The 12,158-nt window shown below is 32.1% G+C and overlaps 2 protein-coding genes across 2 annotated transcripts; both read left to right on the forward strand.

The window, feature by feature from the left end:
- The first annotated feature begins 5,696 nt into the window (after positions 1 to 5,696).
- LOC104220029 (uncharacterized) lies at positions 5,697 to 6,287 on the forward strand. Its single transcript, XM_009770828.1, has one exon. It carries the CDS (start codon positions 5,697 to 5,699, stop codon positions 6,285 to 6,287), a length of 591 nt encoding a protein of 196 aa, XP_009769130.1.
- Positions 6,288 to 8,489: 2,202 nt separating this feature from the next.
- On the forward strand, positions 8,490 to 8,849 carry LOC138889796 (secreted RxLR effector protein 78-like). The gene has a single exon (XM_070173133.1). It carries the CDS (start codon positions 8,490 to 8,492, stop codon positions 8,847 to 8,849), a length of 360 nt encoding a protein of 119 aa, XP_070029234.1.
- Positions 8,850 to 12,158: the final 3,309 nt, after the last annotated feature.

Here is a 12,158-nt window from a genome sequence, read left to right on the forward strand (position 1 = left end):
CCTCAAAAGATAAAATTATGAAATCTTTTAAGAAATATTTATAAATTACATCACAATAAGTATATTTATATATTAAATATATCTAAAAATTTTATATATGTAATGTCGGGTTGGTTTGGTTTCGGTTTGACTTTCTTTAGTTAAAACCAAACCAATTATGGTCGGGTTTTTTTTTCCAATACCAAACCAAAACAAACCAAACCATAGTCGGGGTTTTTTTCTCGATTTGACTCGGATTGATGCGGTTTGTCGGTTTCCTTTGTACACCCCTAGTCTGTATGCATTTATCTTCTTACTATTGGTCCTCAATATTTGTGTAAAGTCTCTGTGCCTAAAATTAATTTATACATTTCCCTGAGTTTTTCTTTTTCACCTTATGTCATAATTTAAATATCTATTTTTTTTAATTGTCTCTCATCTTCTATATTATTAGAAAAGTTAAATCGGTAATAATATTACATTATCTGCTCAACTAATCAAATAGCTTCGTAATACTTTATCTTGAAATATTAAAACGATACATATCATTTTAGTTTTTCATATTACTATCATATGCCTAATTCATTTGATTTTTATTAACCAATTGTTGAGTAAATAAAATGTGGTTTTCGAATAAATATGTTTTGTTGCTTCTAAAGTATTAAGTTTTGTATGTTGTTTATTTAATGAAATTTATAAAAAAAAAATTAATCATATTGATTTTCTGTTTACTTTAGAAATTAGTCAACAACGATCTTAAAATAAAATTTGATAATCAAATATTTGAAATTAATAACTTAATAAGCTGATTCATGTCAATTTCTTAGACTCATTTTACATGTATTGGAGAGTGTGTAATATAGTTTTCTACGTTATAGTTTAATGAACTTATCTGAAAAAATAATTAGTAGTTAATTATATTTTCAAGTGTTTTTAAGTTAATAACTTTTATTATGTCTTTATTGAATGTAAGCAATTGTACAACAGTATATTTAATAAAAAAGAGGTAGTTTAATATTGCATAATGATATGATAATAAGTAATAAAATTGTAGTGTTCTTTTATTATTTTTATCTGTAAGCAGGTTAATTATAAATTTAATATGATTAAGTAGAATAAGATTTCCTTTTTTTCTACTTGAAAAATATTTACGCCACTTGTGGTTATGATGGAAATTTAAAAAAAAATAATTTATAAGGTTTTCGAAAAAAAATTAGCCATATAATTTACATATAGTGGTAGTTCACTTAATACTAATCATCGAATTAGAAGCTAAATATTAACATAGGCTTATGCAATTAGTAAAAAATGACAGTTGCGATGAAATGCATGATTTGGGTGGAGATGGGACGTGGGGCGCACATGGGGAGGTACAAAGTAAGGTAGCCGAAACTACTGTGAGAAGTGTGTACTGTGTAGTGACAGACAATGACATAAGCAAAGGACAAATTAGTCAAGATACCTAAAAATTTATTCCTCTTTAGCCTATCATAATATTCCACTTTATTTGAAATGACCAAATTATCTTTGAAATCCCAAGCAGACATGTCATCCTAACTCCCTCTTATTAGACAGTAGAATTTGAACTTCTATTTTTGGTAATTAAACTTAATTTGTAACAAAATTAAACAACAAAAAACAACGTAAGTCCCCTTGTTGCCTTTGGTGCGGTATTATAGAATGGAGTCTTTCATATTTGCCTAAGTTTATATGCGTATCACTATTTCATATCTACATAACTATCTCTAGTTATATACATTGTATAATAATGATGTAATGTGTATTCAAGATTGAATTTAAAGAAATATAAATGAAATATTACATGTTATATAAACTGTATAATAATTGTAATGTGTATATAAGTGTGAATCAAAGTATGTAAATTAAAATACATGCTATTTAAGTTAAAATAAAAAATCCTACGATGTAAGAATATACAGTATATATGCTAGAAAAACGTATAGTATATAATATGAGAGGGGAAAGAATCCTTCATAACGGGGAATATAGAAAAGAGGGGGGAATATCTTTGGCTCACATGAGCAAGGGAGAGACTATCAATATCTATATTATTATAAAAGCACCATTATTAGAATATTAAATATTAATCGACAAAAATATTCCCGAAATATTGACCGACCTTTAATTTATGCCCTTACAAAATTAAACCATTCGTTCAAAGAACTAACATGATTTGGATAGAACATGTAATATTAAAATTTTAAAATCAACTAAGGTTTTATCTCTATGGATACTTTTTCGCTATGGGACTCTAAATTTGAATAGGAGTGGTGTTTTGGTTATACATTCTCAATTTGAAGAGAAATACATTACGTTATCTATAATATAACTTTTTGTGCCTATTGTTAACTATGGTGCCGCTGCCGGAGAATAAACCTCTTATAATAAATATTTCTAGTATTTCTTTTCTACTATCTAACTTTTACATATGCTGTCTTATAGTTAGTGTGATTAGTATTCTTGTAAGAAATTTCAAAAGTTTGACTGTTAATTAATTAACAAGATAATTTTAATCTCTTTTCATTTATTTTCTTCACTTCTACTGTGTTTAATAATTTCATCTGATAAGTACTATTTGCTAATACATGTTGATGTATTGTTAGATTTATACATGATCAATGATTTTCATTGGTATAGATATGTAATTATATTTTGTGTATCGATGTTATACTATGTGTAAATAGAGATTAAGAATTTGTCGTAAGTTTCTTAGATTTTTCTTGTGTGTTTCTTCAATATGTTTCATTAATATATTTTTGGTTGGAAACCCGATTTTTGTGTTCCCTGTAAGTTTTTATTCCTCTTTAATAACAATAAGATCTAGAAGAGAAACAATTTTTTTTCCCACCATAATCTTCTGTTTAAACCAGAATTTTAGGGAAACATTAGATGGTCATATTACCGTACTCCTAATCTAAAGTATCTCTAGCCCAACATCTCAATTGTTTTCCTTTAGCATATTATACAGGCATTTCTATTGTTTTGTTAACTATCTATATCAATATCTATATCTATTAATATTATTATAAAAGCATAAATGTTTCACATTAAATATTAAACAACTAAAATATCTCCGAAATATTGATTGAGTTGTATACTCTTTTGTCTTATTCTACCATGTTTCTATTGTTTTTTGGTTAAGTTAAAAAATATCATATTTAAAAATAGAGTTTTAAACAAATACTATTTCTGGATTTCGATTCCCGGTCTAATTAAACAAGTACTCCAATCATGAAAGTAGAATTTTAAACCTTTGTGGTGAATTATGTCTATGTTTGCTGATAATTCCACCATTGGCTACAATTGTAATATAAACTCAAGTTAATTCCTAGAAGATTCATATCCATAGTAGTTGAATTAGAGTTACTTTAGAGTTAGATAAAGTACGCACCTAAATAGGACATAAGTCACACAATACCTTACACCGAATAACATAAAAGACTTAAACTATCCAACAATTGAAAGCTTATCTACATGGAATTATATTATTATTATTGTTATTATTGTCGTTATTATTATTATTATTATTATTATTATTATTATTATTATACAAATTTTCAAGGCAAAATATAGATTATTGACTGAAGTCAACGTGCAATTATTAAACATATTGAATATTTACGTGCAACGCACGTTCATAGAGACTAGTATTATTATAAAAGTGGGAAGCTCTTAACCAAAAAATTGAATTACCTAAATGCCCTTCTAAATAATTTTATTATTTTATTTATACCAAATTATTTGGAGGGATGCGATCTTTCACATGAGTCAACAATGCTTAAAATAGTTTCTACCGGTTCTTATTTAATTTTGTTTTTCAACCGTTGGTATCTTTTGGAATAGAGAAGCAATTGGCTTACGATTCAAATCAAAACAAAGCCTTTGATACATAAAACCACACACACACATATATTATTCCAAAGGAATAGAAGACGAAGAGTGATTCTAACTTCTTTATAATAAGCAGAGTGACTTAAAAGAACGCACTCCGAGTACTTAGTCTCATCAACATTTGTATAAAATTCATTAATTCATTATTGAAAGGTATCCTTCTCTTACTATGTGCCTTTTTGTTACTAAATTGCGCTCATACCTTTCTTTTGACCTTTTTATTTAACGTTTAGTCGAGTCTACAAATTCTAATTCACAAATGGTGCTAAAGTTCTGCACATATATTGAGATGATTTAAAGTATTTAACTTACGAAAAGAAAACTTATATTTTTTCTGTTAGGTGATCATTGTTTTAAGAAGTGGAGAAAGAAAAAGATTATTGTATCTGCCTATTGTTTTCTGCTTTCCTATTGGCTTTTTACTTAGACAATGCTTTCTTACCGGCTTTAGACAAGACGACGCAATGTTTGCATTTTATAGTATAAGTCATTTATTTTTAAATTCAAATAAAAAATTATTTTGCGCATAGATCGTTCATCTCTAAATTTAAGCAGCAATTATGTTCCATTAACAGACAAATTTTGAAACTAAATAACAAGTAGTAAATTTCAATTATTATACTTTTGTGAATTTAAAATTAGACTTAGAGTATTAAATATACAAAAGAGGCGGTCTCTTTCTTTTTTCTTTAAGAAAATAACCAAAAAAAATTGTGCCGCTCGAAATAAACTCATATTATCTGTATTTAAAAGTTATTTTCATATTCAAGTTCCCTATATATCAAATAGCCTATTAAATTGTGTTTTAGTGATAAATATTGAAAAATTAAATTAATACTTGTAATTAAGTTAAAAGAAAAAAGATCCTGCAAAAATAACATCACAATAAGATATCTTAAATTAATTACTACTAAATAAGATAATTCAAATTAAATATTTGTTAAGTAACCTTACAAAATCTCTTTATGAAATATTAAATTACCAACTTAAGTGGTTTAGTGACATACATTTATTTTTATGAAGACAAGATTAATGAATTTATGTTTTGTTAGTTTAGCCACTAGGCTACATTTACATATTATGTTGTTTGGTTTAAGCTAATCGTCTGCTTGCAAAGTTAATTATTTGTTTGGGACGAACTTTCAAAGTCAATATATGATGATTTACATGGACCATCGTAAAAATTTGTACCTTATTTTATGTATAATTATTTCTTCGGAATTTTATTTTAATAATATTAATATTATGTTATAAATTAGATATTATATAATTCGGCATACACGTGCAACACACGTACAGAGAAACTAGTACACTATTAAAAGCACGAAGGCTACTCTCTCAAACCGCTCTCTCGGCGCACATTAGAGTGCACTTGCTAATATACGCCATCAGCTATGGGGAGGGGACAACCAAAGAGAATTGCTACTGCGATTCCGATGACTGACTATACAGGCACGAGCACTCCAATTCTAAGGAATGACAATTTGGAAAGAGATCGAGGGAAAAGTCTAATAGAACAGTGGCTGCCGTTATCAACCATGAAAGAAACTGTGAAAACTCCATTAGATAAGACCAATCATAGTAGTAAAGTGATTACTGATGCTCCGATGATACATGCAAGCCCAAATATAAGCAAATCTGTGACAACTGGTAAGAATATGAATCTAATTACTATTGAACTGGGGGTAAAAGGGGATGCAATGAAGGCAACTCAACCTCAAGTGATTCTACCTACTGTTGAGGCTGATATAGGGTAGAAGCAGTGGGCGAACCTATTTGTGGGATAGAATTATGCGGCGAAATGTATGGATCTGAGCTTTATTGCACCTACTATCAAAAATGGCGACGTAAATGTGGAGCTCTGTAAGGAAGAGAACGAGGAGGAGACTCAGAAACGGAAGTTTGCGTTAATACTGTATGTTGTTGGAGGAAGTCCAACAGTAGACACCATGGAAAGTTACATTGCTTCAGTATGGAACTTTGTAGCTAAGCCTAAGGTGTATTTCTATAATGATGGTTATTTTATGGTTCGTTTCAATTCTATTGAAGATATGGATGAAGTTTTGTATTCAGGACCTCACATGTTGAATAATAAGCCTATCATTGTCAAAATATGGTCGGCTGATTTTGATTTCAATAAAGAGGTTCTTCAAACTATACCAGTGTGGGTGAAATATACTAATTTGCCTTTGAATTGCTGGGAAAATAGGTCGCTAAGTAGGATAAGCAGTGGTTTGGGAATTCATCTCTATGCTGATGCTTGTAGTACTCAAGTGGATAGGATTTCATATGTAGGGGTATTGGTTGAAATGGATGTTACTAAAGAGCTACCTAGGTTTATCAAAGTGACTGATCCTAATGGAAGGGAGTTTATACATGAAATAACATATGATTGAGTTCCTGAGTTCTGTACTAAATGCATGCAAGTTGGTCACCAATGTAGAGTTGCGGAACAGATTGGACCAAAAGTTGAAGACTAAGAATGCAAAACAGAAGCAGGAATGATAACCTAAGCTGGTATGCAAAGTACATGAACCAGCTGTTAAGGAGCAATTGCAGTTGAGAGAGACTACTAATGAAGGGAATGCTAGTACCAGTACATTAATGGCTAGTACTAGTACATGAGCTAAAACAGAAAATGAGGAGCAAAGGTGGCAAACTGTTATAGGAAAGTCACCAGCTAGAAGCGGAGAAAGACAACCAGCTGATGTAGTTAATGTAATCAATGGATTTAATCTACTTGCATAATCTAAAATGCAGCTAGCCATGCCAAGACATAGAGGGAGGAACAAGTAGACAACAGGGTGATACTGGGCAGGAAGGAACTCTTCAACCCCTTTTTATACCTGTATGAAGTTAGTAACCTGGAACATAAGGGGCTTAAATAAAGCCCATAAATAAAAAGAGGTAAAGTGGTTCATTTGTAGTAATAAAGTACATATGATAGCATTACTAGAACGTAAAATAAAAAAGCAGAAGGCTAAATAAGTTATAAGGAAAATTACACCTGGATGGGCATACTTAGACAACTATGAATATAGTAGCAAAGGAAGAATATGGTTGCTATGGGACACAACTGAAATAGAGTGCAAAGAGGTGAGTACAACTACTCAGACTATCCACACTACAATATATATTAGGAGATTGGATATGAGATTTACTTTTACAGTTGTGTATGGCCTGTATAGTGTTGAAGACAGAAGAAGTATGTGGAGTGAACTGATAAGGTTGCACTCAATATAACAAGGGCCATAGTTGATAAAGGGGGATTACAATACTATTAGATCAGTTGAAGATAGATCAGTTGGTAATCTTGTGCAAGAACTGGAGATAAGAGATTTCAATGAATTTATTGAAAGTACTAGATTGACAGAAATGAAGACTAGTGGAAGAAATTTTACATGGACAAATGGACACATTTATAGTAAGATTGATAGAGCCCTGATTAATGCTGATTGGATGCTGATAATGCCACAATTGGAGGTCTGGATTATGGACCCTCACTATTCTGATCATTCACCATTAAGTATAGCACGTGAGGAGAATTAAGACTATAGTTCCAAACCTTTTAAATTTCTAAACCACCTAGCTAAGCATGATGACTTTATGAAGATAGTTAATGAATTATGGGAGAGACCACATGAACAACACACTATGAGGAGTATTTGGCAGAAACTAAAAAGAGTAAAACATGCTATGAAGGTCTTAAGAAGAATGAATATAATGTTGTTGGTGATAGGATCAAGGTGTGTAGACAAAGACTAACTGATATTCAAGAGCAAATGAGGGATCCTGCGCAAGATGAGACCTTAGTAGCTGAAGAAAAAGTAATGAAAATACAACTGGAGAAATAGTTAGGGGTGGAGGAAAGCATTATGAGATAGAAATCAAAAGTAAAATGGCTAAAGTTAGGTAATGCCAACACAACATATTTTTTTGCAAGTATGAAAAGCAGATGCAACCAAAACAAGATTAGAAGACTAATAAAGTGTAATGGGAGTACAATGCAAACAAAGAAGCACATTGAGGAGGATGTGACAGGATTCTATCAACAACTATTAGGCTCATCAACTAGTGAATTGTCTGCTATTAACCCAGCTATCATGAGAGATGGTCCCATGGTGAATAGACTGCAACAATTACAACTGATTGCAGAGGTCTCAAAGGAGGAGATTTATCAGGCTTTGAAAGGTATCAGTGACAACAAAGCCCCTGGGTATGATGGATTCAATACTTTATTTTTCAATAAGGTTTGGCTTATAGTAGGAGATACAATCACAACTGCTATTATGGAGTTCTTTTCAAGTTCAAATGTGTATCAGCCTATCAAATGTACAACAGTAACTCTTGTTCCTAAGGTGAAAAGTCCTTCTAAAATTACTAAGTACAAGCTAATATCATGTTGCACAATACTTTACAAGATTATATCAAAGATACTAACTAACAGATTACAAGGAGTGACAGATGAACTGGTGGATAAAAGTCAGTCTGCTTTTGTTCCTGGTAGACTGATAAATGACAACATAATACTTAGTCATTAGTTAGTTAAAGGATATGGTAGGAAAGGTATTTCTCCTAGATGTATGCTGAAAATAGACATGAAGGAGGCCTATGATTCAGTGGAATGGGGTTATCTAGAACAAGTGTTGACACATCTGCAACTACCAGGGGGATTTGTGAAATGGATTATAAGCTGTGTTACAACAGTCTCATACTCCATTACGATTAATGGGCAGCCTACAAAGCCATTTCAAGCTAAGAAAGGGTTGAAACAGGGAGATTCCTTATCTCCTTACCTATTTGTACTGGTTATGGAGTATTTTACAAGACTATTGAAGACACTTAAAAAGGATCCTAATTTCAACTATCATCCTAAATGTAGCAAACTGAACATAGTGCAATTGAGCTTTGCTGATGATCGATTACTATTCTGTAGAGGTTATGCCATATCTTTTTAGCTACTATTTCAGTGCTTTCAGCAATTCTCAAAGGCTTTAGGGCTAGTTGCAAATGCTGATAAAAGTTCCATATTCTTTGGTGAAGTGCATGATGACCAATAGAAGAAGATATTGCAATACGTAGGTTTTGTCAAAGGAACATTACCAGTTAGGTACTTGGGAGTACCTCTTACCTCTAAGAGGTTATCATTGATATATTGCCAGCCTTTGCTTGAAAAGATGCTAGGGAGAATCCAATCCTGGACATCAAAGTTTCTGTCCTATGCAGGAAGAATTCAGCTAATCAAGAGTGTGCTATTCTCTATCCAAGTATACTGGTTCAGGTATTTGTACTGACAAAGAAACTCATCCAACTTATTGAAAGAGTATGTAGAACATTCCTATGGACTGGGGGTGTAGAAGCGTCAAGGAAAGCTCTATTGTCATGGGAAAATTTATGCAAACCTAAAGCAGCAGGTGGTCTAAATCTACTGGCTATAAAGTAATGGAACAAGGCAGCCGTATGTAAACTCCTTTGGAACCTATGCAAGAAGAAATATATATTGTGGGTGCAATGGATACATGTGTATTATAAGAAGCAGAATGCGTTGTGGAGTATTGTACCAAAACAAGCCTCTTGAATAGTACAGAAGATACTTAAAGCCAAACATTACTTTGAGGAAGTTGGTTATACAGAGGAGGATGTAGAGGGGATAAACAGCTTCTCTATTAAGAATATATATTGGAAACTGAAGGGTGACTTTGATAGAGTACCATGGAGGAAACTGGTTCACAACAGTGTTGGAGTGCCAAAATGGAACTTTATAATTTTTCTAGCTGCACATAGAAGATTGATGACTAAAGACAGGCTGAGGGGTTTGGGCTATGTGGAAGATGTAACATGTTCTTTATGTAATAGTGAGGAGGAGACAATGGATCATTTATTTTTTAAATGTACTTATTCATCGAGAGTATGGACAACAATGTTGTAATGGCAAGGGATTTAGAGGCAACCAATGATGTGGGCAACTGAACTTGAATGGGCAGGAAAGTGCTATAAAGGTAGGAGCACAACAACTGAGTTGTATAAACTTGTACTGGCAGGAATCTTGTAATATATATGGCAAGAGAGGAATGGCATGATTTTCAAAGGAGTGCAACGATCAAAAGTAATTCTAAGCAGAACAATAACACAAGGTGTGCATGAGTGAGGAGAAAGTAAACACAGGCTATAAAGAAGACTACTGGAACTCAACTACTATCCTAGTATGTAAGGATTGTTTTATAGATAGCAGTTAGACTAAACTGTCTCTTGTAGTAGTAGTTAATGAGGCCAGGAATGGAGCTAAAATCTGGGGTGTCTGTCCAGATTAAGCTTGCTTGCAGTATGTAATATTTGTTGAGAAATGAAAATGTTAATTACAAAAAAAAGCACGAATGCCCTTAGCAAAATGTCATTCGCTTTTTTTAACCTTTTAAAATTTCATTCACACTACACAAAATAGTCGTTTTGATTCTTCTATGTCACGACCCAAAATCCGACCAGTCGTGATGACACCTAACCCAACTCACTAGGTAAGACAATTAACTATAATCCAATTTAATTAGATTTATCGAAGAAAATAAATGACAAAATAACTGAACCTTTATACTTTTCTCAAGGACTGGTAGTACAAATTATGAGTTTCTAAGATTTTGAATTTACAAAACTGACATGAAATAAAATACATCATTTGTTGAAATAAATGTGAACAGATTAAAATTTCAAAACTACCAAGGTCAAGAGGAAGTTGTAACTGGATCACAGATACATCTTCAATGCCAGTTCTCGCTATACACACAATATCAACATCCAAAATCTGCACGCAAGGTGCAGTAGTGTAGTATGAGTACTACCGACCCAATGTACCAGTAACTAGTACGTGTGTTGCCTAACCTCATCGAAGTAGTGACAAAGATTTTTAGTTAAAAGATACTCACTGTTATAACCTGTGCAGTAGACTAGTAATAGAAACAGTTATAGAGCATAACAGATAAAGGTACGATAAAACAACTATGCAAGGCAGTAAATAATTACTAGGAGAAATCATAGTAGTAAATTCATAAATTTCCTGGTGTGAGAAATATATTCAAGATATAACATCGACTGGCATAGTAACACCTTCGTGCATTTATCTCATTCAATTCATAACTTTTCTAGTGTAAGGAATATATTCAAGATATCAATCGAATGGCATGGTAATGCCTTCGTGCATTGATCTCATTCTCACCCAGTATATATTTATATATCAAATCAATTGGCACGACAACACCCTTCGTGCATTTATCTCTTTCTTACCGAGCATACATATAACAGTACCAACTAGGTGGAAGAAATTTCAATATAACAAACAAAAAGAAAATCATAATGTTTGCAAGTTAAACAGATATAAGATATGGATAACACATCAACAATTGGGGTAGAGGACACAGACAGAACAACAATGACAAGTCACATAGAAAACATAGGTGTACAATAACAGCTCAAGACAAAGACATGAACGTATACACAACGAATATCACAATATAATGTATGTCTCTTGTCCTCTCCCGCACGGAAATACCCTTCGTTCCATGAATATATGATAATATAAAAATAATGGCACGACATCACCCTTCATCATTTTACTCTCATCCTCACATGATAATGTAAACGAAATGACATGGTATTATCCTTCGTGCGTAATAACATATATGAATGGCACGACATCACCCTTCGTGCTTTATACTTTTCCTCACATGATAGTAGATACAAAATGATACGGCATCATCCTTCGTGCTTTACACTCTCCCTCACATGATAATGTATATAAAATGATACGACATCACCCTTCAAGCTTTACACTCTTCCTTACCAGTATATCATTAACAAGCAAGGTATGAAGCATAAATAACATCAAGGAGAGTGTTTAAACAAATGTTTCAATTGAAAATCAATCACGACTTTCAAGCCAATAACAGTTTAATAAACCTCAAGTACTTTATTATTCAAATATTTCAACAAGTCTCAAAAATGATCTTCCACTCAAGTATAGAATTCCAAATCTCAAGAATAACGGTCGTAGCATCATATTTATGATTAATTATAATAACGAGCGGATTTAGCATATCAATAATTTTCACAAAAGTCTGTCAGGTTTTTAATCAGATTATAATAAGCCCAAATCATGGTTTCTAGCATTTAATGTCATATTCATAGAAATCTAAAATCAAAGAAGACATGAAACAATAGTGTCACATAATTCTTCACGTCACAATTAATCGTATAATTTATCCTCAAGCATGATTAAC

This window comes from Nicotiana sylvestris, chromosome 4 (genome assembly GCF_000393655.2).
Source record: "Nicotiana sylvestris chromosome 4, ASM39365v2, whole genome shotgun sequence".
Classification (NCBI taxonomy): domain Eukaryota; kingdom Viridiplantae; phylum Streptophyta; class Magnoliopsida; order Solanales; family Solanaceae; genus Nicotiana; species Nicotiana sylvestris.